This window comes from Malus sylvestris, chromosome 2 (genome assembly GCF_916048215.2).
Source record: "Malus sylvestris chromosome 2, drMalSylv7.2, whole genome shotgun sequence".
NCBI classification, from domain to species: domain Eukaryota; kingdom Viridiplantae; phylum Streptophyta; class Magnoliopsida; order Rosales; family Rosaceae; genus Malus; species Malus sylvestris.
The window spans coordinates 28,311,827-28,337,877 of record NC_062261.1 but is presented as its reverse complement, the minus strand read 5'-3'; the positions used below and the strand labels follow the sequence as shown (position 1 = coordinate 28,337,877).

The 26,051-nt window shown below is 38.0% G+C and overlaps 3 protein-coding genes across 3 annotated transcripts; 2 read left to right on the top strand and 1 right to left on the bottom strand.

Moving 5' to 3' along the window:
- The first annotated feature begins 227 nt into the window (after positions 1-227).
- Positions 228-1,953, top strand: LOC126586524 (xylulose 5-phosphate/phosphate translocator, chloroplastic-like). Its single transcript, XM_050251382.1, has one exon. It carries the CDS (start codon positions 485-487, stop codon positions 1,832-1,834), a length of 1,350 nt encoding a protein of 449 aa, XP_050107339.1. The 5' UTR covers positions 228-484; the 3' UTR covers positions 1,835-1,953.
- A 2,963-nt stretch (positions 1,954-4,916) lies between these two features.
- On the top strand, positions 4,917-7,070 carry LOC126602708 (B3 domain-containing protein Os06g0112300-like; the record flags this gene model as incomplete). The annotated part of the gene is made up of 3 exons (XM_050269604.1): positions 4,917-4,983; positions 6,111-6,259; positions 6,478-7,070. Coding segments are annotated over 3 exons (522 nt in total), but the record flags the coding sequence as incomplete, so codon positions are not given.
- A 658-nt stretch (positions 7,071-7,728) lies between these two features.
- Positions 7,729-12,316, bottom strand: LOC126586506 (protein NUCLEAR FUSION DEFECTIVE 4-like). Its single transcript, XM_050251362.1, has 3 exons — positions 11,847-12,316; positions 8,702-9,633; positions 7,729-8,612 (listed from the first exon to the last, which is right to left on the bottom strand). The coding sequence occupies exons 1-3, from the start codon at positions 12,153-12,155 to the stop codon at positions 8,111-8,113; spliced, it is 1,743 nt and encodes a 580-aa protein (XP_050107319.1). The 5' UTR covers positions 12,156-12,316; the 3' UTR covers positions 7,729-8,110.
- Positions 12,317-26,051: the final 13,735 nt, after the last annotated feature.

Below are 26,051 nucleotides of genomic sequence, written 5' to 3'. Positions count from 1 at the left end.
GTGTTTTCAACTCACTTTTTTAATTTGCCGTATTTGTCTTTAAGAGTTACGAGTCCCATATTGGGTTCGCAAGGCCCAAACCTTGCGCTACATCTTGGCAATGTACAGTCAAAATTGTACTCTCTAAGGAACTGTCGATTGTAAAAATGCAGAATTCGCTTGAGTTATAATTACTTGACATTTTCATTCAATAAAGTCGGTCGAGAGCCAAACTCGGCGGCATACGGAAGAGCCTGATTTCTAGGCTCGGGCCTATTCTCGCAAAAGTGCCTTCCGTCCCAACAAAATGTCTTACGCAGCATATGCCAAACTGAAAAGGAATTTATAAAATCAAAACCAGAGGATTAGGAAGCACTCGGGTCCTCCTCAAATCTCCAAACCCTGCGCATTTATATTGTACTTGCAGAATCTCTGCCCCTCTCTCTCTCTCTTCTCTCTCCTCTCTCTCCACAACCACAGCCACAGCCAACTGCCACAACACCAAATGCTTACCTTGAATATCAGTTGTCCTTCTTCCCCTGTCACTTTCTCCAAATCCCGCCGTCAAGTCCCCTCTATTAATGCCCCCTCCTCCTCCCCCTCCCCCTCCTCCTCTTCACTTCTCACTCGAATCCAAACGCACTCATATCCTCTGCACCTAAAACTCACCTCTCTTAGACCCCAAACATCCCCCAAATTCTCCAAATTCTCAAGCTTTACCAGAATCTATGGCTACCCATTTGGAATTTCTTCAAAAGAAACAAAACCCATGGGCCAGATTCGAGATTCGAGCTCAAAGATCAGCCATTTGAGCGAAGCCTGTGAATTCCCATCTGGGTTTGGGAGAAAACCCAGGTCCCAAATCCCAAAAGCTGCTTCTGAATCCAATACAGGAAGAGAAACTGAAGCTACAGTCTCAAAGCCCAAGGCCACCACCGCCCAGCTCGCGCTTATTTTTGGGCTATGGTACTTCCAGAACGTTGTCTTCAACGTCTACAACAAGAAGGTACTGAATGTCTTTCCATATCCATGGCTTCTCGGATCTTTTCAGCTCTTTGCTGGGTCTGTTTGGATGTTCATTCTTTGGTCCTTGAAGCTCCAACCCCGCCCGAAAATTTCTAAACCCTTCATTGTTGCACTCCTTGGACCTGCATTGTTCCACACTATAGGCCACATTTCAGCATGTGTCTCGTTCGCTAAGGTGGCTGTTTCTTTCACCCATGTAATCAAATCGTCGGAGCCTGTTTTTTCAGTAGTGTTTTCGTCGTTCCTAGGCGATTCGTACCCTTTACAGGTCTGGCTTTCAATTCTCCCTATTGTTATGGGTTGTGCTCTTGCTGCTATTACTGAGGTATCATTCAATGTGCAAGGCCTTTGGGGTGCTTTGATTAGCAATGTCGGGTTCGTATTGAGGAACATTTACTCGAAACGTAGTTTACAGAACTTCAAGGAAGTAGATGGGTTGAACTTGTATGGTTGGATCAGTATAATTTCGTTCTTCTATCTGTTTCCCGCCGCTATTTTCCTTGAAGGGTCTCAATGGGTTCAAGGATATCACAAAGCTCTTGCAGCTGTAGGAAAACCATCCACATTGTACCTATGGGTGTTGCTATCTGGAGTGTTTTACCATCTCTATAACCAATCATCGTATCAAGCTCTTGATGAAATTAGCCCCTTGACCTTTTCAGTAGGAAACACAATGAAGAGAGTGGTGGTAATTATATCGACTGTGTTGGTGTTCAGAAATCCAGTTAGACCTCTTAATGCACTTGGATCCGCCGTTGCAATATTTGGGACTTTCTTGTATTCGCAGGCTACAGCTAAAAAGAAAAAGGGAGGTGAAAAGAAGGATTGAATATAATTTTTACTTGGTCTGCTTTAGGTGTCTTATTTTTTGGCCTGGTAAAATTTGTGATTTTGCTTTGGTTTGTTCTACAGCTATCAAGTTTTAATAATGGCTCAGGTTTCATATCATCGTTTCTTCCCCCTTGAATTTATGCTTGCGTCCGTGTGTGTTACCGATGAATGTATGCTAGGATTGATGAGGCCTTTATTCTACCTGTTCACTTGTTACCTGCTTCGAATGATTTAGTTTTGATGTTTATTTGAGCCTAGAGACCTAGGAAGTTGAGTGCAGGATTTTGCCTTTTCTTTAAGCTTACACATATGGAGGAGGTCATTTTATTGTTAAGCTTCAAATGCTTGTTGTCTGGCTTTATAGTTATGCAGCACCTGAGACTATGAAGGTCGGGAATGTGGATTACTTGTAAGGTAGTAGTTTTGCGTTCCTATATTTCTTGAGCTTCCTTACCTTGTAAGAACAAGCTGCAACATGTAGGATATTGGCAACTGAGGAGTTTTCTGTACACCCTGATTCGTCTAAACTATAGAGCTAGTATTTTATTTTAAAATAACACGATGAAAACTTGCACTTTGGTGATATTTTAAGTAAAGCAAAGAAACAAGACAAGGCTGGCTATAGAATGAAGTCGAAAATCCGAAGGTATGGAGCCCCAAATCTATCTTTCACTTTAAGAAATTCTCATTTTATTGAGTTTAAGTTGCGTTAATCTGTATTTGTCATTTGCATGCTCTAGGACATTACTTCTGGTCCTTTTCGTTTGCTTTTGGGTCTGAGACCGTAATCTCTGCTTGATCTTTACGTTCAAGGTTACCAAGGGCGAAGCTGATTTAAAGTATCTTCTTTTTCTTCTTGGTTAATTTGTTCTGTTGCTACCTTCAAACATGTTTGTGCATTTTCTTTTGTCATACTCAATGACCGTAATATTTTGTTACGTTCCACAGCTGATCTTTGTAGATGTATATTTGATACCGCTTCCTTGATTTCTTGCTACTCTGGATCATGCTTGTCAGATTGACGATCATGAAAGCAAATAAGACTGACCGGAATAACTCCAGATTACTGACGCAGCAGATTTATTCTATCCATTGTTGCTTCATCCTATGCTTATTACTTCAACTACGTAGTTCCTATCACTGCAGGACCCAAAAACATTAGTGTCTATATCTGTTGCGTTCTTCTTTGCGCGTGGCGGGTAGGCCTGACATTTTGGACCCAACCCGTTAATCCGACCTGACCTAACCCGTTAATATTTGTATTTGGATGGATGCTTAACGGGTCGGGTTGCTAACGGGTGAACCCGTTAACAACCCGTTAAATAATGGGTCACTTTGGGTCAACCCGTTAGCATCCGTTAGTTGAGGATATTTTAGTAAAGTCTTAATAACAAAAAATAAACTTTATGCAAAAAAATAATAATAATAATTGTTAACGGGTGAAACGGATGACCTGTTAGCTTAACGGGTCGGGTTCGGATGACCCGTGGGTTGGGTTGAACCCGATTCAAATCTAATAAACCCGACCCGTTTACAGGTCGCGGGTGTGCAATGTTCCTTTTCCTTTTTTTTTATTTTTTTTTTATTTTTTTTTGTTTTCCTGGAACAGAAATTTGGAACACACACACATTTTAAGTAACTTGCATTCAAAGTAAAAATAAAAAATCCCCATCTTAATATTGAAGGAGCAACAATACATTCACTTTCATCTGCATCATAAATATTGGAGAAATTTCATCTTCTTACAAGTAACAGCAGCTAGAACTCTTCTATCCGTATTCCGTAATGCTTGTCCACCATAACGTAAAATTATTGCATTCTTCTATCTCCTTCTCCAACCGAAGGGGTTAGCATATCGTGCCAACAAGAGGATGATCGAGCTACAAAGATTCACTTCCGTTATTAGCGAGGAATTTGAAGAAAATTGGGGAGATCATCCTTTTCGGCTTATATTTTGTAAACCACATTATGTGGTAGTTGATGGTTGAATCTAACCATCAGTTGCTACATGTGGTCTACAAAATATGATTTAAGTAGACGGCATGATGGGAAATCAATACGCTACTTTCATTATCTGTCAAAAAATGCATGCTTATTAGCTTCAAAGAAAGATGAAGACAATTCTCCCACGAGTCCATTCGAATTGAAAGTCTGAATGAAGGAAATTGATCCTGCTTACTTGTACTTGATGCGTTTCCACGGTTTTTGCTTACTTGTATTTGACGTGTTTTTGTTGTTTTTTGTTCTGGTAAAATATGAACTCTGATTTCTAAGTTTGTTCGTCATTCGTCTCAATCACGCTATAAAGAAATATAAATTAAAAAAATAAACTACCAGCTAAAGCAATAGGTGCCAACAAAACCAAAATTTCTGCAATGCCAATGAAAATGTATCTATTTGACTTAGTTAGTTTTTGAGTTATTAGATTAAGAACACACAACAATTGATTGACTTGTATGCATAAGTTGGATAAAGCTATTCCTATCTAACAACTCATGATGGTTTCTTCTCAAGTTAGAAATCAAATGTATTTGCACACGAATATATGTTAATAAGTAAATTACAAGTTGAGACTAAGTAACCAAAAGAATCAAAATTTTCACGATGCAAGTGAGAATGTATTGACTTGACTTAGCGGTTGCTACAATATAGAAGGTGCAAATTTTAAGATGTAAAAGTCACATTTCCAAGAGACAAATAGAAGTTCTACTTCAACTAGAGAGGGAGAAATTTCGAATTTTATTTACAGTTTTCTCATTTGCTAGTGGACTCCACCTCATAAAGATGTAAAACAAGAACATAAAGAAATTCAAGTAAAAAAAGAATCAGGGTCTAATGCTCTGTTTTTGGCGCATCGAAAAATTTATCCGGAAAATACCTAATGACTAATTTGTGTTTATAAAATACGAATAATTTTTGCGTTACGTGAGTCGTGATGAATAATTGAAGTATTAAAAGTATGCAATTTAAAAAGTTTAAGATGTCACTCCAGTACACCGCGGTTCTTGCCTTCTGGGTACAGTCCAGAATCCCAGATAGAAATTTATAGGTAAAAAGGGGTTGATTGATTCTCTCTTCCCTTCTCGCTCCGCTCGATCTCTGTCACTCGGCTACTCTCACCTCAGTGGCCAACCCCACTCCAACCAGGTTCTCCACCAACGTATTATTTTTCCTACTAAAACTGGTTTCAAATTTCTGGGTTTTAGGATTTTATTGTTTCTCATTTGTGGGTTTTTAATGAATTATGTTCTTCATAGAGCACAAGAGGTTCTTAGTTCTTTGTTTGGGAAATACTAGGTTTTTGTTTGATGTTTTGTGCTTGTTCATCTGTTGGTTGGATGTATCTTTACTTGGACTGTCACAGTTTAGAATTTATTTTCCATATGTGGGCAAGGTTATGTTGGAGCTATCTTGGTCTTAGAATCTCATATTTAAAAGAAGAACAATTCACCATCTATGTTCATTGTTTTGCTCGTCAACTTATTAGTTCCAGCTCGATTCCTACTTTTCGCCTTCAATTTTTTGCCCTACACTACACACCTTGATTTTTTATGATAGCTAATAGCTCCTTCTACTTTCGATTATAATGCTCTTCATCACTGGCTTCTGGTGGTGATCCATGGTTGTTCTCCGACGGACTGATGCTCTGATTCTTAATATTCATATGTTTCTAGCTTCAGTCCGAATATTTTCAATCTATTCTCCTCATGTTATTGGAGTCTACAGACAAGCTTTAGCTGACTCTGGTGATTCATGCTCATCATTCCATATAATTTACTTCCGTTCCACGCCTCTGGGATTTGGGGGCTTCAGGTGCAGAAGTTGGTTGATAATAAAGTTATATAATTGCTTTCTTTGTAAACATGTATATATTCTAGTTTGGCTACTTGTCGTCCAGAATACTTTTTCATATAATCCTCAGGTTATTAGTCTATTGGCAAACTTTATATTAGTCTTCTTAGTTCATCCTATGTTTTATACTGGTTTCCCTGTGTTTCACTTTCACCCTTTCGGGTACTTCCTAAAGAGTTTTATTTTACCTGCTAGGTAAAAAGTTTTCCTTTTGCTCATCCTTTCTGATATAATTTATGTTTCTTGCGCCAATGCATGTTTTGTTAAGTTATTTTTGAAGCTGTTAGCAACTTGTCATAACCTTTAAAATTTCCGACTTATTTTTCATCGCAAGATGTTTTTTTGTGTTTTGCACTGTAAGATATCTTTTCATTAAGAGCATGATCTGTTTCGCTGATGATCTCGTTTTTGTTAAGTTACAGTTGCTGAAGCAGAAGATCCTCAAATGGGAGACCAACCCACATCAAATCCCCCGATTGAATTGCAAGGGGATGAGTTTTGGCCGCTTTCAGAGAAACCCTTTTTTGAAGTCGTTATCGCAAAAGCAAATGTCAAGCCCTCTTATCAAATGGTAATGATCTTATCTCCCGTGATTGAAAGGTGGTGAGATATCCGACTATGTCAATTTCTTAACTGTTGATGCTTGTCCACATTAACACTTTGTTGCTGCTCAATCTTTTTTCGTCTTTGCAGTTATAGGAAAAAGTGATAATATGCATTACTGATATGCTAGTTTGGGATCATCATTTTATTAGCTGTGGTCTAGTTAATAATCATTTGTTGGGATAGGTGATCCCGGCCAAATTTCAACAAACACTACCTTCCTGTTCAATTCATACGGTTCTCATGTTTGGGGGCAAAAACTGGGAGATGACATATACATGCGGATCTGGTCAGAGAAAGTTCGATACTAACTGGAGAGAATTTGTCGATGACAACAATTTGAAGGTTGGAGATGCATGTGTATTCGAATTCCTGGAGTGCAGCAGCACAAAACTCGTATTCAGAGTCCAAATTCTCAGAGGTGACATCCCATCTGAACTTCTACGCAAGCTGAAAGGTGAGACTGTAGATGCACCAATAATTATTGATTAGTATATTCTATATTGCCTGCCTTTTCATCGATGCTCTCATTTTCCTGAATGATATTATCGTCAGGAGCTAATATAAATTGAATATGTGGAACTCCAGCAGATCTTGTTAAGGATGCTACATCTGTATACTGTTGAGTCCCTTATTTTGTTCCAGTCTAGGCGTTATGGTGTAATCTGACATGATATTTTATATATGAGAATCTATTGTATGCACATTCAGATACATTTGAAAGAATGTTATTTAGTAAAGTATTTAATTTCTCAGAGGCCTCCTTGAGGTTTCTGTAACTGTCCTCTTTAATAAGTTCTTACCGCTCAACTGACCTGCTGTCTCAAAATGCATCAAACAACATGAGGAATGAATCTGAAAGTCACATAATCCACTATAGTGACAATACTTGCTATTTCTGACGAGTTGGGAGGTTTTCTGTGGCTATCACGATTCTTGGCTTGAAGGACTACGTTGTCCCCAAGGGATTATTGAATCTGACGAAACTGAGGGGATGACACCGATTTGTTAAACCTTTAGGTTGTCTTTGTTTAGTCTGTACTTTTATTTGATAATTTACCAGATGGTGAGTTCCGTCATTTGATTTAAGATTGTATCTTTTCATTCTGTTTTTTTGTTTCTTTTTCTCTCAGAGTGAGCAGTTACTGGAAAAAAGAGCAGTTACCACTAGTTATGCTACATATGAAGATAGACCTTTACTTGATATAGCTATTTGACTGTCTCCCCAGCCAACTGTAGACAAGATTGTTTAGGCTTTCAAACCTTGGTTAAATGCAAAGAGTAGAATGTCAAAAAGGAGAAGAAAATCTCAATCCGTTTGAACTCCTGTAAATTGCAGCAGTTTATGTTGTAAAAGTGGAACCTGTTTATAAGGTTTGGGGCTATCTCAGGCGGTGAGGGGTTAGAGATAGCAGTCAGGAGCTTGGGATTAGGATAGATGATGAACTCGATCTGGACACCAAAAAACCCGGTTCTTACAGTCCTGTTTTTGTTGTTTATATGCTTCTGTGAATTGTACTTTGAAGCATGTGTAAAAGAATACATAAAAAGAATACAACAAAAACAGAAGGGTGAAAGATGGTTAGAACTCATCTAAAAAATTTCTAACATTCTCTTTCTGACATCTTACCTTCTACTATGTTACATGTAATCTCTTTATCTTCTCAGTCTAACATGCATATACTCATCGCTTATGTCTATGTTTCATTTGAAATCCCACACTTCTATAAGCTTTTCCCGAAGTTACCATTATATGAAATCCCACGCATCTATGAGCTTTTCCAAAAGTCACCATTTATAAAAATATGAAAATTCCAAGCTAAGAGGAGGTTTGTAAGGAGGATTCTGTGACTTGTGTCTGATTTCTGTTCCTCTCAAACTGATTATAAGCGGTCCTTGTCCGTAGGAATAGCAAGAAGCTTGAAGTTAAACCTACTATTGAAATACAGCCCCACCATATGAATGTCTGCCTATAGCATGACCTTCCCATGCACAATGTTGCATCCCTTAACACGCTCACTGGGGTGGTTGAGCTTCCTTCATTGGAATCATATACCAAAGCTGCAAGAAGGCCATATAGGAGTGAGCCAATTGGGATGTTGGTGATGAGGATGTTGTGGTTTACACCGGCGCTGTTTGGGCCGAAAAGCTCTGATGTGACTGACACAGCTGCAGAAAACACAAAGCCGGAGCTTATCCCGATTAAGCCTGTTCCGCTACGCAGCATTGCCTCACTGCCTGATGCGGCCAGCAGAAAGAAGGCAATTGGTGTTGGCACCAGAGCAACCACTAGCCATCCAGTCCTTGCAAAATAGACCTTGCTGCATTAGCAAGACGCAGGTTAGGTTTTATTGCATCTGGTTTTTTCTCATTCTCCAATTGATAAACCAGTAGTTTTTTAGATACATACTCACGCAGGAAATCTGGTGCAGCTGAGAGCAAACGGCCGAAGAAGGAGCATGAAGAATATACTGTGACAAGAGAACTAGTCAGGGAACTGTATCCAAGTGATTCTGAAATCTGGCCTAGATTGTTGCTGTAGACCAACCCAATAGTTGCCCCACATAAGTATGCAGCATAGTATAGCCAAAAATCCCACCGGCGTACGAGCAGCCTAGCTGAGTGCTCTTCACCTAGCACTGTCAACCTGTCTTTTCCCATCACCTTCCCAAAACAAGCGAAACACCCAAAAAAGCCTTCCCTGTGTATCAGCCCATACGAACTGGTGTTGGTGGGATTTGTGGCATTCGTGGCATTATCATTTTCACTTCCAGCAATGAGTTCCTTATGGAGCTCAAGATCATCAGTGTCAACCAGATTGAAGGTTGACGAGATTTCAGAAAGGAAGCTTGAGGGGGAGTTCCTACGAGCCCACTCACGCGCATATGCCATTCCAGGCAGACACAGAGGTAGGATTAGGAGACAAATCGCACCAACTAAGAGTATCCGAGCTTTTGACGCATCAGATGATAGTGAGTTGAGGAGGAGGAGATATAGGCCTGTGACCACAGCTAGGATGTATAGGCAAAGAAAAATCATGGAGTCACGGCGAGTGGCCTCAGCGGGAAGGGGCTGAACTGGGGGCTGACGGAGCACAGGGATGAATATAACGACAGATGGGAAGAGAGGAACTACAGCATTAAGGAGGAGGTAGATGGTATCACTGTTAGGGTTTATTGCATTGGCAATGAGGGTGTAGAGGGCTGCACTTATCCCATTGTAACTGATTGAAAGGGACAACGCGAGTGCGCGGTTGGCTTGGAAGTGTCTGATGCATAGAACATAGCAGACTGTGTTGAACCAGCAGATGCCGGATCCAGCCAACAAGCATAGAAGGAATACCTGCCAAGCCAAAACACTTAACATTAATCATCTGGTTAGTTGTTTTATGATCCTCAATCTTCCTTCGGTTTTTATTTTGATCTCAATAGTTTTTTGCTGCTTTTTCATTACTAGCTCCTAATGAAATGAGGATCACATGGCCCAACTTGTGTTGTGGCCTTATTCTTAATTCTTTGAAGCTTTTGCCTTATTTACTCAAAGAAATAAACCTTATTTGCTAGGGATTGCAGCGTAAGTAGTTAAGAACGTTTATTTATGCACTTGAGGTCATGTGTACTAATACTTTGTGAGTCAATATTGGTTCTTTAGAAAGAAAAAAAGTTTATTTGTAGCAATGATCTCTGAATTTTATCCCTAGTTTAATTTGGAAGGGGCTCTGGTCGCTTAAGCAAGTGGTCTCGGTTTCGAGCCCTTGTGGATGCAGAAAACTTTCTTGGGAGAGGTCCCCGCATATGCGCCCGACAGTACCTCGAAGGATTAGTCCTGGGCTTTGCCTGGGGATACCTTGGGAAACCTAAAAAACTAATGAAAAGGGCTTGAAAACTTTGAGTTTTAATGATAAGGACAAAATAAAGGGTAAAGTGAATAGTACCAGGATTGACTTTTTAGTGTAAAAATGTGGTTTTTCGTTAAAGTGAACAGTACCGGGTGCTTTTCGTTAAAATTCCCTTAATTTTAGTCTCTGAATTTTCATATTAGTTTTTCTTAGTCTTCGAACTTAAAATGTGTTGTACCATTGGTCTTTTTCACTAACGCCGTCTATTTCTCATTAACTTCAAGGGTATATTCGAATTGTATCCCACATAACTAAAAAAATTAAAATGTGAAGAAAAAAAAAATCTTAAATATCAGATTTTTTTTTTTTTTTTGAGTAAGAAAATTGAATACATATAATTTTTTTTTCGTAGCTTAATATGTGATTTGTTAGTTATTTAAGTCCAACCGCAGATTGATCTCCTACCAACTTTGAAATCGCGTTGCCAAATATCTACAAGTTGCTAAACTCCCAACCCTTTTTATTTTGTATTTTTGTAATTCAAATTTCATTTGTTTCAAGTTTTAGATATTAATTTATAAATTATCATTTGTTTTTTAGTTTTTTCTATTGTTTTTTGAAGTTTTAAGCTGAAGTTCCTAATAAAACCCTAGATTTAATGGAAAAAAGACGGAGTTAGTGAAAATGACCAATGAAGCAACACGTTGTCAAGTTTGAGTACTAAATAAACTAATATGAGAGTGTAAAAAATAAAGTTAAATTAGAGGTAAAGTTCAGAGATCATTATTACAATTAAGCCAAAAGAAAAACACAAACAAATCTAACTTAGTTTAACAAAACAAATAGTTGATTTAGGGAAAATAGATTTACCCTAACATTATCCATTGTCGTATATACTTTTGTATCTGTCACACCGACTTGCATATTTCTATTGTTAATTTAATACAATATGCCTTACTCTAACGTTGATTTAGTTTTTGTCAGAAATGATATTTTTAGGTCCACAACTTTATTATTTCATTTTGTGAATACAATGATATAAATTCCTAGGGTAGGATTTAAGTTCAGCCAGAGTGAACCAATCATGATAATGTCGTGTTGAACTTGTCATCAGCGGGACACTTCCAAATGAAGAAAAATCCTAGACTGAAGTACTAAGTGACTCCCAACTTTTATTTAGATGTTTTTCTTCCTGCATGCTAATAAAAAAACAAAACAAAAAAGAGAGTGAGGGAAAAAAAATTCGTCACCTCAGTTTTCTAGTGTTTTTTGGGGCAGATGGAGTCCTCACTGAAATGATGTGCTTGTTTTTCCTATGATTGGCTGATTAGTTGACTTATTAGGACTCGAACCAAGGGGTAGAAAACCGAGCACATCAGCTTACATGCTTTTGTGGCCGTGGAGGTTACAAGTTCATCAATTTTAGGCCTAACTTTCCCTTCACTTTCCCAAGAAAAAAAGAAAAATGACTCCAAAAAAATTATAACCGAAATTGCAAGAAAAACACATGAACACATATATCCAAAAAAAACCAAATCCACAAATATATGACAAGGAAGATAGAAAACACGTTGAAGTATGGTATCGACTTTCACTCCCGTTTTCTCTTCTTGCATTCTGTTGATTCTTCATTGATTCAAAGAAAGAAAATGGGAGTGCGAGAATCACATAATTCCGTTGCAAGAATTAAAAGAAAGAAAGACTAGAGCTGACTAACCATGACATAGGGCAGAGAGATGATTCCTCGAATGACAAACCATTGGAGGCCATAACCAACCAAACCCATGAAGGCAGCCATGAACATAACAATCCACAAGGGAAAATACATGAGAGAAACCCCAGAACACCAACCCAATGCCTTCCCCATATCCGAGGCCACCGATAGATAGTTGAGCTGCACCTGAGAAATCCCCAGCACAGATTTCAGTTCAGAAGAATACGATGCGAAATCAAAGTTTGTCCCTGTGAATGCCTGTATCCACGTTGCCGCCACAAGTATCATCCATTTTCCTGATTGCCCTACCATTCTTTCTCGGCCCCCAAAATCTTTGATTTCTAATTCAAATCGTTCTTCGAATTAGAAACCAAATCCGCAGAGGATATAGAAAAAAAGGAAATGGGTTATGGGGTTTGAGGGAGAAAGAAGGGGCTTTAGGGGTATGATTTGTCCTGGGATTTGGATTTGATTGATATTTTGATAGGTGGCATAACTATATCTAGCAACTGCTAAATTCGTACATGGTTGTGTTCGTTGGCGCCCTCGTTTTCATGCATCAGTTTCTCTCTCCTTATTAGCTCTTGGATCTTTTTACATCTAAGGGTCCAAATTAAAAGTTAAGATGATCGTCATTGAATTGATAGGTGACGTGGCAATGACGTGTAAATAAATTAACATAAATCTCAATTAATTAAAAGATTTAAGAAAAAAAATTCCCATTGCAAATAGAGCATCCATCTTCCTAAACCGCTATACGCCATTGTCCATCAAATAAAAAAAAATGACCATAGTTACTGAGTTCAAAATAAACAAAAGGAGACGAGAAGATTGTCATTAATTATTTGTTTTAAATTATGAAATATGAACAAGAAACTGGAAAGCTTCCTTTCGTGTAGTACTGACGAAATTAATAGCCTTAAGATTTGGTTTCTAAGCACCTTTATACATAAAATGGTTCAACTTGTTTGACAATCTAAATAGTTTCCTCCCCTTATGTCTTTTTCTTTTCCTAGGACCACATGCTTTTCACATCACCATCATATATTCTACTACTTAATTCTAAGTGCTTTTCCAAATCAGAGGTTCTGTTTGTTCGACAATCCCCCATAATTTTGTGTCCTTCGTTTATGGGTTTGGGTAGTCAAATTCTCGTTTTTTTTTTTTAACAAACGATATTATCTACATTAAGGGGGAGTGGAATGACCTTAGCCTCACAATAGGCTAGCAATAATGTAGTTTAAATTCGCTATTGGCGAGAACGAATGTGAATAGTCGTTTTGATAACATATAATTCATCATATTTAATTGGGCTGTTCGGTAGATGGGCCGGAAGGGGAATAAAAATGGGCCTTGATTGTACCAAGTTATTGCATTTCGACCGATGGGCTTGAAAATACAACCCAACCCACTAAGTAAATGAAGACCGGTACATGGAGAATTATTTTGATGATGGTTGAGCACACCCAAATGTGCACTTAACTTACTATAGCCCAACAACATGGTCGTCAAGAACGACATATCGGTAAATCACAAAGATGAACCGTTAACGTTATTGAAGGCAAGAAGCGTAAATGACAACCATCATCATTTGGTACGATCCATAAATGGCCTCTTACAGTTCGTTTGACTCTCTTGTGTTTGCAGGTATTGTTCATATCGTTCGTCTTTGTTGTCGTAAACAATTACTTCATAGGAGGCGAAAGATATATGTCCATGTGACAAATCAACATCTTTCATGCTTGACAAATAGTCTGAACATTCATTGTCACGTTGGAAATGTGCCATAAAGCCAATCATGAGATGATACTTTACGAGCATTTTACATATTAAACTAATCTAGTTTAATGTAAGGGCAAGCATTGTTGTTTTAAGTCATCTCATTAAATGTTATACGCTTGAACAATAAGTTAAAGGAATATGTAATTAAGATAATGTAATCTAAAGATGTAAGATTCATGAGACCTTTCTTGTTCATACACATATCCTAAACGTTTATGATCATATGATTGACAATTGGACATTAAGAATTCGGATAGGATTGCCAAGTCACATTCAAGGTAATCATATAGCCAAGAGAATCACATTGGATAGTAGACATGAATAAACTATTAACCAAACAGTGTGATTAAGAATATTGATTTAGAGAAAGACCATATTGCATTATAATCCCAAATTAAATAGGTTCTCCAACATAAGAGATAAAAAAAAAAAAACATGTTTTCTAGATTGAGAGGAAAGAGAGTGATACCAAGTGGTTGAGTCAGACCAAATTTGAGTGAGAAAAAAACCCACTTGGGAATCTCTATCTTCTTCCTAAACAAATGACACAGACAGATAGAGAGACAAGACCTGAGTACTCATTTTCATCCATATGAACGGAGAAGGTAGATAAGATGGACAGTCACGATTCAACTTTCCAACCATCCGACGACAGGAAATGGAAGCCAAATTAAAAAAAAAAAAGAAGAAATACTCGTGGACCTATAAGAACCGACCTGTTTGAAGCGAACCGGTTTAGATTCGATTCCTTTTCTAAAATAGCAAGGCCCATCCCGTTTTATTCCTAAACGAATCCAATCTGGGCTCTTTAATTTTGAGGTCGGTTTGGCCCGTGCCCACTCATAAATGACACTCATAATCAGGGGTGGTTTTGGTTTCATTTGGTTTGGTTTTTTTCCAAAACCGAAATCGAAACCGAACCAAAATTTCGATTCGGTTCGGTTCGATTTTTTTTTGGTTTTTTCGGGTCGGTTTTTTTTGTTTGGTTTTTGTTCGGTTCAGTTCCGATTTTTTTATTTTTACAAAACTTTATTTAAAAAAAAAATATTGAATTAAGAAAAGAGCCTTCCATTGGTAGACTAATAATAAGACAATTGGGAAAGTGGGAAGGTAGCAGTACATATACAAGATCATACAAACCAATCCAATTCTATCAACAACCACTGCAAAGAAAATTGATAATTGTACAATTTTGAAAGCAAACAAACAAAAAAGCTGTTCCAAGTTCGAAAGCAGACCTAGGCACATCATTTGCATACTCAAAATAAATTGGCTTTTCAGAAGCCGCCTTCCAAAATATTCCTTTATAACCAATGGAATAAGCTTCTTAATTTAACCTAGTATGCTCCTTGGGAAAGCCCTTGGATGATAAAAAACAATTTATGAAATATGCATGTCCATTTTCAAACTTGGCAGTGAAATATGAATGCCCATTTTCAAACTTAGTTTCAAACTTGGCAGCGAAGTTCACATAAGAAACATCATGGGCATACATGTGGGCAGGGCCGGTCCAGAGATTTTTGAGGCCCAGGGCGACGTCAAAAAAAGTGCCCTAACTTCATATAATAAAATTATTTATTTTCACACATAAGACATCAAAAAAATTATACTTAGAAAAACATTTCAAACTCAATAATTTAGAAACACATAAAGACTAATTTATTTTGTATTGAGAGAGGGAAACAAAAAAACTTCGGGCTTACAAGTAGATAGATGATGAGTTTTGTTTTCCATCTGAACTTTGAATGCGTTTTTGAATAAATCATGAGATTTTTTTCTTATTTACTAACCTTGTCAATATGGGACAAAAAAATAATGATGTTTTCGAGTCTTTAATTGATATGCATTATTAATGAATGGGCACTAAATTAAACATTTTGATGACACATCATATAATTTGCAAATTTGGTTTACATATTATTCTTTGTTGAAGATTAAACTTGAATTAAAACGAATATTTAAAAATAACAACCCACATAGGTACTAGATAGTAACTAAAAATAAATTAACAACCAAACAAAAATTTGTAAAAATTGAAAAAAATAAACATGCACATAGAATTTCAAACTTAGGATCTCTTGTTAATTTTAAACAACAAAAATCGTTGTTTCTAATTAAACTTCTTGATCCTTTAACCAAATTTCATAAATTTATACTCTTATAAAAAGAAATTTGTAAAAAATGGAAAGTAAATAAGCACACATGGTGTTTTGAACCCAAGACCTCCTCATTATTTTCAAATGACAAACCACCACTTCTAGTTAAATTTGTGTCTCTAAGCCAAAATTTTTAAATTTATACTCTCATAAATATATATATAAATATACCACTCTAATAATTTTGGTGCCCCTAATTTTTTTGGGCCCTGGACGGTTGCCCTGCCTGCACTGGGCCTGGGCCGGCCCTGCATGTGGGAAAGCTGTATCAGATGGAGCAGGGTGCCACCATCACTCTACTTCGGGGCACTAGGTGGAGTTTTGACGACTCTGCTGGATGACCATGCTTGTTCCGTAAGACACATGATCTAATTTGGATATGGGCACAATATATCCTATAAGTCTTGGAGTCCCTACAATCTAGGGACAGGTGTGCTCCGTAAGTAATCATAACTCCTAAGAGGATGCAATATCTACTTACTAGATATCCTTTAGGATTCTCCTGGTTCTATCCTGAAAAGGTCTCTCTCCCACAGTATAAATACACCCATCTAGGATTCATCTACGGTAACACAATCTATATACTTGAATTCTTTTGCCCACTGCTTGAGTCTAAAATCATTCACTAACTTGACCGTCAGATAGCCTTTGGCCCTCATAGCCCCCACCTAAGGCTTGCTTACAGTTGCTTTACTATTTTGCAGGTTGCATAAGTTTGCTCGGATTTGTGCTCAACCACCGCTCACTTAGATGAGCGGATTTGATTCTAACAATACATTCATACCCTTGGATGATAAAAAAAAAAAAGAAGAGAAGAATCAGTATATAGATGATAAAAAAAAAAAACAATGACAACTTTAATAAAAATCCATCATTATAGAGAGTTCCAGCATATAAGCAACAAACCATTAGTTCATATGTCTCAATTCAATTCAAACGCCTACTCAACTCCCATTTCCTCAATTCCCGAATTGGGTCACTCCCAATTGCCCACCTCCAACTTCCCATCATCCATCATTTCAACATATAATTATCCCATTGTACTATTAATAATCTAACAACTCATCTCAATAAACGGATGTGTAGCTATAACTACAATTTAGATACTTAAGCTTAGGTTTAAATACTTACCATAAAACGGCGTTGTTTTGAGTGTAAAGGAATTCGGTTTGGTTTCTGAACATCTAAAACCGAAACCGAACCAATAAAGTTCGGTGCAGTTAGGTTTTCCTTTTTCGGTTTCAGTTTTTTTGTTTTTTTGTTTTTTGTTTTTAGTTTTTGATTCGGTATTTGGTCTTTTTTTTTTATTTTTTAGTTTTCAGTTTTTTTGAACCCACCCCTACCCATAGTGTTGAAAGAAATGGTAACATCAATCTTGACATTGATTAAAGAATAAAAAGAAAACTATTATGAGTATTTTAAAATTTTAATTGTGTACTTCTCATGAGAGTATATTTATTTGTTAATATAGAAAGTTTGAAGTTTTTTTTCTTGGACAAAGGAGGCTTCATTAATGAAAGGGATAATTACAAATTGTGATAGATGGACCCAAGTCCAAACCAAACACAAAACCCAAACAAACAAAGCAAAATAAAAGAAAGTGGACATACCCAAGTAAATAGAGAGCAACATCCCAAGTCAAGATAGGCCAAGACAAGGCGGGAGGCCCATGTACACTTAGGCCCATAGGCAATAGTAAACAACAAACGAAAATGAACCCTAAACAAGAGCAGTAAACACACTCTTCCAATGCCGCCGTTGTGCCCTCCACGAAGGGAAACCACGCCCCAAACAGAAAAAAGGACCCAAACCAAAAGCTACCTTTGAGATTGTTGAGATCCATCAATCCACCAAGAAACACACCCTTATTACGTTTGTTGACTTTTTATGCAGGTTTGGTGACTTTTTATCTAGAGCCACACCTGTATAAAAAGTCACCAAACGTAATAAGAGGAGTGTAACATCCCGTTCCCAAATATTATGGTTTTTATAATTTTAAAATGGGAAATTACGAAAATACCCTTCAAGGAAAAAAACGTTGACTCTTGTTGATCGCCTTGTCATGTCACGTAAAATTGACTTCCTTGGTGTATCCTTGTAGCATCTATCACTACGAGCGTGTGGGCATAAGCGGAATCGAATTTGGAGTTACGATGAACGTTTTTCAGAACTACGAAGTCGATGGGCAAAATAGTCAATTCACTATTTTAGATATTTAGGTTGGATATTTTAATTAATTTAATATTATTATGGCCCGTGGGACCCACACCTACACCACACTCTCCACTATTCTCTTGCCACATGGTTTCCTCCCCATTCTCTTGAACTATTTCATTTTCTCTTTTTCCTTCTTTCTCATTGTCTCTCCCCGGGAAACACTCTCCTCCCTCAGCTCTTATCTCTTCTCTCTCATTCTTGGTAAACACACATGCCATACCACTACTCACCGCCTGCAACTCCGATGACAGCGTCGAGATCTTCTCTTCCCCATGAACTAACACCACCTCTATTCCCTCTCTTTCTTTTCACGGCCAACTTTGCAGCAACACTAATGTGCGGAATCGCCATTTTCTTTGACGAGGTTCCTCAGTTTTCTGACTTAGGTAAGGTTCGAGAACACATAAAAGTTCATTCTAATGACTTCTTGGTATGATTTTTGAGTTCCTCGTGTGATTTGGTGATGAATTGTTACGAAAATACCATGGGGAAACTTCCCTAGTTTTTCGGCAAGGAATTCGGCGGCTTTCGAGCCCTTTTCAGGCTAACTCCAATCACAGTTAAGGAAACTATTGGTACATTTCAAATCCTTGTTCCTTAGGCTTCATAATGATTAATTTTAGTTAAGTTTTGGGGATGATTGGAGCTTGGGAAGCTCCAGCTTTCTTCTTCATGGAATCCAGTCGACCCATGATCTAAAACTGGGTCAAACCCGACCCACAATCCAAAACCAGCCGAAAAACCAGCCCGGCCAAATTGGGCCCGGCCCAACCCCAATGACTTAACCAAGCCCAAATTCGACTCGAATTCAACCCGACCCAAACCTAAGCTAGATTCCATGGTTGGCGTGTGGGTGCTTATCATGGCTGGCATGTGGAGCACATGTGCCCCCGTCAAAAGTAATATGGATGGCGACGCTGACGACTTTTTCGGAGGCCTATCTCAGCACGTGGTGGGCTGTGGGGGAACCCGAGGTCCCTCCTTAGGTTTTTCGACGTGTCGAATTCGAATCCACTATATGTTTTCCCATATTCCATTGTTTTAGTAGATTTTATTAAATGGCCTCCATTTGTGTTTAGGTGCGTCGGTGGGAAGTGACACCATCCTCTCTAGTGCGATCTGCTCCCCAACAACAAAATATCTGTGAGTGGACCCTTTCTTAAATTGCATGTTTTTATAAAATATTAGGCTTGCATGCATTTCATATTTCATGAATTACGTATGTTTTATATTAAGTTTTATGGATTTCTATATTTATGGTTTATTGAGAAATTATGATTTAGTTAAATTGCTTTTAAGAAATATTTATGATTTATTGAATTTACGTTTTATTAAAGGTTATGAATTATTGGGTTTTCGTATACGAGACTACAGATTTACAATTATGATTTATTTGGATTTACTAGATGAGGCTTTGAGCTTTGAGCTCTGAATTTGATATGAGATTTTCAGATATGTTATCTGTGCTTATCTAATGGGTTATCATATAACACATCCACACAACATGAGTATGTAAACCTCTATGGCCATAGGACACAGTTGAGGATGTTTATGCCATACCCCCAGCTTCACTTGAGAAACTAGTGTTGGACAGCTTCACTAGCCATGGCTAGTGTCAGTGTGTGATGTTATATGTATATGTTTCTTCTTTGGCGTAACCTAGAGTAGTACAACTTCACCTTCGAGTGATGGGGCCTGCCATGTTTCTTCAGTGGCGTAACCCAGCGTCGTACAACTTCACCTTCAGGTGATGGACATGTTATGCCTTTGGGTGACTATGATACCCCTAGTCTAGTACCTCATTGATGATATTTACGAATTTGCCTTCGAGTGGCGATATTTCCATTACTGAGGACTGGATTTCATGTACTTGTTTTACAAACGTCATGCTAGAGTTTTCAGAAAACCTACTATGTGGTACTATATATGTGTTTTCAAAACAGGGGGTTAGTATGTTCAGAAATAAAATAGTTTTCTTATTATTAGTATTAGTATTATAAACTTTGGTCAACTCAACCTTTTGTTTTGTGCCCCCTTCAAGAGTTAGAATCAAGGCATGCGATCTTAGCGTTAGTATACTTCCGCATAGGTATCTTTGAGTCTCCTTAGTGTAGGACCCGTTCTCTTGTTCGTACCTTTTTATAATAATTCTTTCACATTATTATTGTTTAGTTGTATGCTCTGAACACGGTTCTGCATGGGTGCACTTCTTTCTAATTACATATTTTATTTGTATGCATGTTTAAAATGGCTTCGTCACCTTAGAGTATCGGCCAACACATGCCTATTCTAGTATTTGGGAATATCAGGATCGGGGCATGTCAAGGAAGGGGGCAAAGGGGGTTTGCAGGACACCCTTATTCCGACATGAATCGTTCCACACTTCACCCAATTTTTCCAACAAGCCGATTCAGCAATGGCTGTGGATGAAGGGTCTTGAGTCAAGATAGAGTTCAAAACTCCGAGATCTAACTCTTGATTATGGGTTGGAAAAGATGGGGAGGAAAGAAGGGTGGGATGGGGAGGGGAAAAGGGCCAGGCGATTAAAGAAGGTAAAACTGAGACAAAAGCTCAGAGGAAAAAGGGGCTAGGCATGACAAGCTGGTTGAACATGCCCACAGTGTGGACAAGCTATATTCTATGGCCCTAGACATGGTATAATACTCTAAATGTATAACCATGTCATTACTAAGTAATCTCTAAGTAATGTTAATCTAAGAATGTAAATGCAGTATCCCAATACACGTCTAAACTGAAAATATAACCATACATGTGCAAGCTTTGTCATATAGCTATGGACGTAGTACAATACATTAAGTCTGTATAGTTGTATGTATGCCACAAGATAAGTAGTAATGAATCCAACACTCATGAAATAATCATCATCATTATAAATCATAATCCATAGATCATCGTTCATAAGTTTGGTAAAGTTTGTACCAAAATTGATAAAAATGTCAACTGGTTGACCTAACCCAACTCGAGTCGCCGAAGCGGACTCGGATTGTTGAAGCCGACCCGACCTGTCGAAGGAAATCAATATGCTGGTGTTGGTGTTTTTAGGAAGGAGGAAACTGAGAGAGGTGTGAAAGAGAGGAAGAGCATCCCCCATCCCCCCCCCCCCCCAAAAAAAAAGGAAAACTAACGAAAAGTCCTAAAAAACTGTTGTTTTAATGAAAATGGACAAATAAAGGTGTGAGTGAATAGTACCAAGAAAGGTTAAAATGTCATTTTTAATTAAAAATGAATGATACCGAGAGTGTTTCGTTAAAACTCCAAAAAAAATCCGAGGAAGTAAGAAGAATAGGAAAAAAATATCCCATTTCCATGGGTCCCACACAACTAATAAATTTCTCTAGAAAAATGGACCAATTTACAAAAATGGCCTTGCATTTAACGACTCGTAAAATCTTTGTTTTAAGTTCGATTCTTGTTCTGTTTGCGCCCATGCGTTCGTAGTGACGGTACTAAGTGTTTCGACTATTAAGTCAACAAAAGTCAATATATACCCACTAGGGGAATTTTGGTCATTTCCCAAATTGAGGATTGAAATACTATAATTTAGACATGGGTCATTACAATTTGAGTGCCTCTTATCATGTCACTTCTAATCTCAACAAGAGGGTCTATGTGAGCTTTATATACTGAGTTGAAAGGACCAACATTTGTGACAATTCTGGTGAAGATCATATTGTCTCTCGGATTTGGAATGGTAATGGATGGTAGGTTTGCATCCAGAAGTGAAGGCTTAGCATTAGAACAAGTTGTGACTTGTCTAACAAGTTGAGATATAACTAAGCTGTTGTAGCCATCAACACAAAGGTAGTTTTATGTAGTCATCTCTGCCTATGTCGTAGACTAAACACGAGTTTGCCGCTCTATTAGGGTTTACAATCCCACCTCCATAATCAAATGGGTTAGCCAACTTTTGAGGAGATCCCTCTGCAAAGAGAGGTAAACTAGATGGACCATTCCTCCATGCTGCACCAAAATTGACAACATGTGGACATCGTCATGTATTACTTCATTTAAAGCTTTGAGTATATTAGCTGATGAGCAATAGCCTCCACAAGTTCAACAACCTTATAAATGGCTAACCGAGCATTTGGGAGCTAGGTCATGGATATGGTTATGATCGGTGGCGAAGCCAGGAATTGTTGGGGGGAGGGGCGGAATTTAAAAGAGTAAAAGGTTCCAATAAAATGGGGGGACACTCATTTGAGGTCTAAGTCCAAGGTTTGCAAAAAGACTATGTGAACTACCCAGAATATTTGAAGAATGATTTAGACTAACCGAAATATTCAAAAGAGGACTTGGGTTGCCCGAAAGATTCGAAGGAGGATTTAAACTAACAGTATTATTTGAAGGAGGATTTAAGCACTGTTTCTTGTTGTAAAGTTCCATTACATAACTATATAATGAGCAAATTTCTAAAGGATGCTAAGCGCTAGTTGGACACCAGACATGGCCTAATGCTTAGGCAAGGATTTTGGCGGCTAGACATTTAAATAAATTTGTTATAATATTTTATGAATAAGTGTCTATTTATTATATAGTATATAGTATCTAAAAAATATTGATTATAGAACATAATGTACAAAAATATTTGATATATTTTCTTTATTACTTTGTTGAATTTGATGGTAAGAAATAAAAATTGAAATGATTACGAGTTCGTAGTACTTTAAAAAATACTTTTTAAAGCTTGTGTGAATTTATAGTTAATTTTAAGATATATAACGGTGTCAAACATGTGGGTTAAAAATCTTAGAAAAATGAGCAAATTAACGATTAAAAATCAAAACAATTCTCAAAATAATTCTCCACACCTAACTAGCAAGCTAGGTGGCGCAAGTGCATTGGACAATAGTTATAAAAAAACAAAACAAATTGGGTGATTTGAAAGGGCACGTGGGGTAGGATGGGAGAGAGAAAGTCTTTCTTCTTCCTCTGTCTTCTTCTTTGTTGGAACCAAACCAGAAGCACCATTTCATTCCATTCCTCCTTTCTTTGGCCTGACTATTTTGAAAAGAAAAAAAAGGGCTTGTGTGTAGCCTTCGCTATATAGAAGCATGGACTCCTCACGGAATTGCAGGTTTCCGACTGACCAGAGTGGCGGCAACACAGCAAATCAATACTTTTGGGCTGATTTTTCGATGAGAAGAGGGGCGGCCGCCCCTCTCTGCCCCTCAGTAGCTTCGCCACTGGTTATGATGGATGAATCTTCTAATTAATCTCAATAGTATGGTGAATCTTCCATATAATTTATATTATTGAGAGAATTGTGAAATTAATAAATATTATCATATACTTTTATATATCTATGTTGTATCATAGATTGTTTGATGAGCTTAATTGACATAATAAACGTTCTATTTTAATTAAAAATCGACTCACGTGGGCTTAAGCCATGCTTGGACCGCCCGCTTAATAAATGGGATGGGGCAACCCATCCCATATATAAAGGGCATTAAGTTTGAGGTATAATGTGAGGTTAATGAATTGGTTTTTGATCTTGGCCTTTATAAAATAGAGGGGCACTGCGGTAGCAATGGGCACGGCGCACGGCTAGTGGTTGTGGTTTGGTTTTTTTAATTAGCGTGTGTTTGATTTTCTTAGTATGTGTTTGACCATTGTCTCCTTGTCTTCTTTCTTTAGCTTGTGCTTGATTTCTTTGGAATATTGGCAATTGGTCTTAGTTCCAGTCCACACTGTAAAGCTGTTGATTTGGTTAAAATGAAAAGTTTAATTGGATGAATCATCTGAGAACCCCTATGAATAAAATGAAAAGTTTAAATACAAGGAGATTTTCATATTTCTTGAAGAAAAACGAGAAAAAGAATGGAGGAGAAAATATTAAAATTTGATAAGTAGGGCTAGAGTAACATACTATGTCACTACATATGCAGTAAAGATGGCTTTAGTGGTTAATGTTCTTTTCAACTTACTGCTGTTTAAGTTGAAACACTCCCTCTTTTCATAGGAAGACTTGGCTAACTTTCAAAGAAATAGGAATGTAGAAATTGTGGAGCAAAAAATAATCAAGAAAATTATGGAGGTGACACGTGAACTTTTGGATAAAAAGAATAAAATTACCCTCGAGGCACATTAGGATTTCCACGCGCATGCAACAGACAATAACGACTCAATCAAGGAAGAGTCAAATGTGATCAAAATGGTATTTATTCAAATATCTCTTATCACTCTTCATCAAATCCTTATTCAAAAGGTAGCAGGAGGTCACGTGTGGTACTTCATTTGTCGATTTGGCATCCCTTAATCCATCATCATAGACAATGGCCCGTAATTCGTAGGCAAAGATCTGGCAAAGTTTTTCTAGAAATATGGCATCAAGTAGCATGGCATCCCCAAGGCAATGGGCAGGCCGAAGTATCCAAAGGAACATTCTCGACTGCCTCAAGAAAACCCTCTTCGACAAGAAGGGAAAATAGTCAGACAAACTTCTCAGATATCTATGGGCGTATCGCACAACCAAACGACGAGCAACCGGTGAGACTCATTCTTTTAACATTTGGTTCAGAAGCAATCATTCATCCTAATGTCATCGTGCCAAGTATTAACACACTGCTAAACATCGAGCATAACAAAAATGAGATGGCCACAAACTTAGATCTGGTAGAGGAGAAACACGAGAAAGTCATCACCCGTATCGCAGCCTACAAGCAGCAGCTCCTCTCCAGTTACAAGAAAAAGCCCAAGATCCGACAGTTCCAGCCTGGAGATCTAGTCCTAAGAAAAGCTTTCATCATTTCCCACAACGAAGGCTCCAAAAAGATGGATCCCATCTGGGAAGGTCCGTACAAAATCAGCAGAGTATGCAGCAAGTGTAGCTACACACTCGCCATCATGAATGACAAAGAGATCGAAAAATAGTGGAATGCCTACAATTTGAGGAAGTACCACACGTGACCTCCTGCTACATTAAAGCCCGAAGACTCAAGCAGCTCGACGGGCACCACCTCGTAAGCCGATGACTATCCAATTATTATGCAATTTCTACTTTACAACTAAGTTTTCATTCGTTTCACTCATTTTTCAATGAGAAATTCAGAAGTAATTTACAACTTGGCTTCGCTGCATGCTTACAACAACTGATCACTTCTGCAGTTCAAAAAAAGATTACACCATTCTTAGGGACTTATCGCAGGAATTGTACCCTTTTGGGGACTAACCATGCTCTCCAGTGCAATAGGGTAAACCAATTCCCCAACACTCACATGGGTTTGCTCTCCAATGCAGGAGACTATACACTCTGAGGATGAGTCGAGTTGTCCTGGTGTAACTAGGTGCACGATGGCTTGTGCTGGGATTCCTAGAAGTAGCTACAATGGTCTTTTTCAACGCTTAGCTAACTGAAGGATTTTTGGTCTCTTGGCCTAATCCATGGGGAACAAGGCCATAGAGATGGATGAGGCACATTACGCAGAACGCCCTGTGGATGGCTGCCCTGAAACCCTAAAGCTGTTATCGAGTGCACTAAGGTAGCCTACAATTTCCAGAAGACTGCCTACGACTTGCCCTTCGAGCAGTAAGCCATTCTAAATTTATACAGCTGCATATTTTGTATGAAAGGTTAAATAGTTAACGTGCATATACGAAGCTCTATCCACTGCTGACATGCTACGTAGTCGATAAACTTCACCTCTGCCATGCGTAAAATGATCGTTTAGATCTACACTAATTCCTAAAGTGTTGTGATACTTGCTACGCAACCCACATAATTGGTTACATAAAAGCAAGGAGTTCTTTCGGACCTTTGCTTATGAAATTCCATACAACCGTATACTTTTGATATGAAAGGTTAGCGAATTTCATGACCTAAAAATCTTTAGTATGTTGTGATGCAGGCTACACAACTCAAAGGATTAAAGAAAGCCAAGGTTAACAGCCAAGTGGTCATGCAGACTCGTCTGCTTTTGTAAGTAAAATGTTCGGCTACTGACCTTATGGCTAACAACTTTGCAAAAGTTCTACACCAACACATATGGTTGCATAGGCTACATGGGCCTGTCTGCTTATAGAAAAGTAGCAC

Excerpts from the sequence above, each read along its gene's own strand:
- LOC126586524 (XM_050251382.1), top strand. The coding sequence starts at position 485 with ATGCTTACCTTGAATATCAGTTGTCCTTCTTCCCCTGTCACTTTCTCC.
- LOC126586506 (XM_050251362.1), bottom strand. The coding sequence starts at position 12,155 with ATGGTAGGGCAATCAGGAAAATGGATGATACTTGTGGCGGCAACGTGG. Across the intron at positions 9,634-11,846 it reads TCTCTCTGCCCTATGTCATG|GTATTCCTTCTATGCTTGTT; the intron begins GTTAGTCAGCTC and ends TTGGCTTGGCAG. Across the intron at positions 8,613-8,701 it reads GCACCAGATTTCCTGCGTGA|CAAGGTCTATTTTGCAAGGA; the intron begins GTATGTATCTAA and ends TTGCTAATGCAG.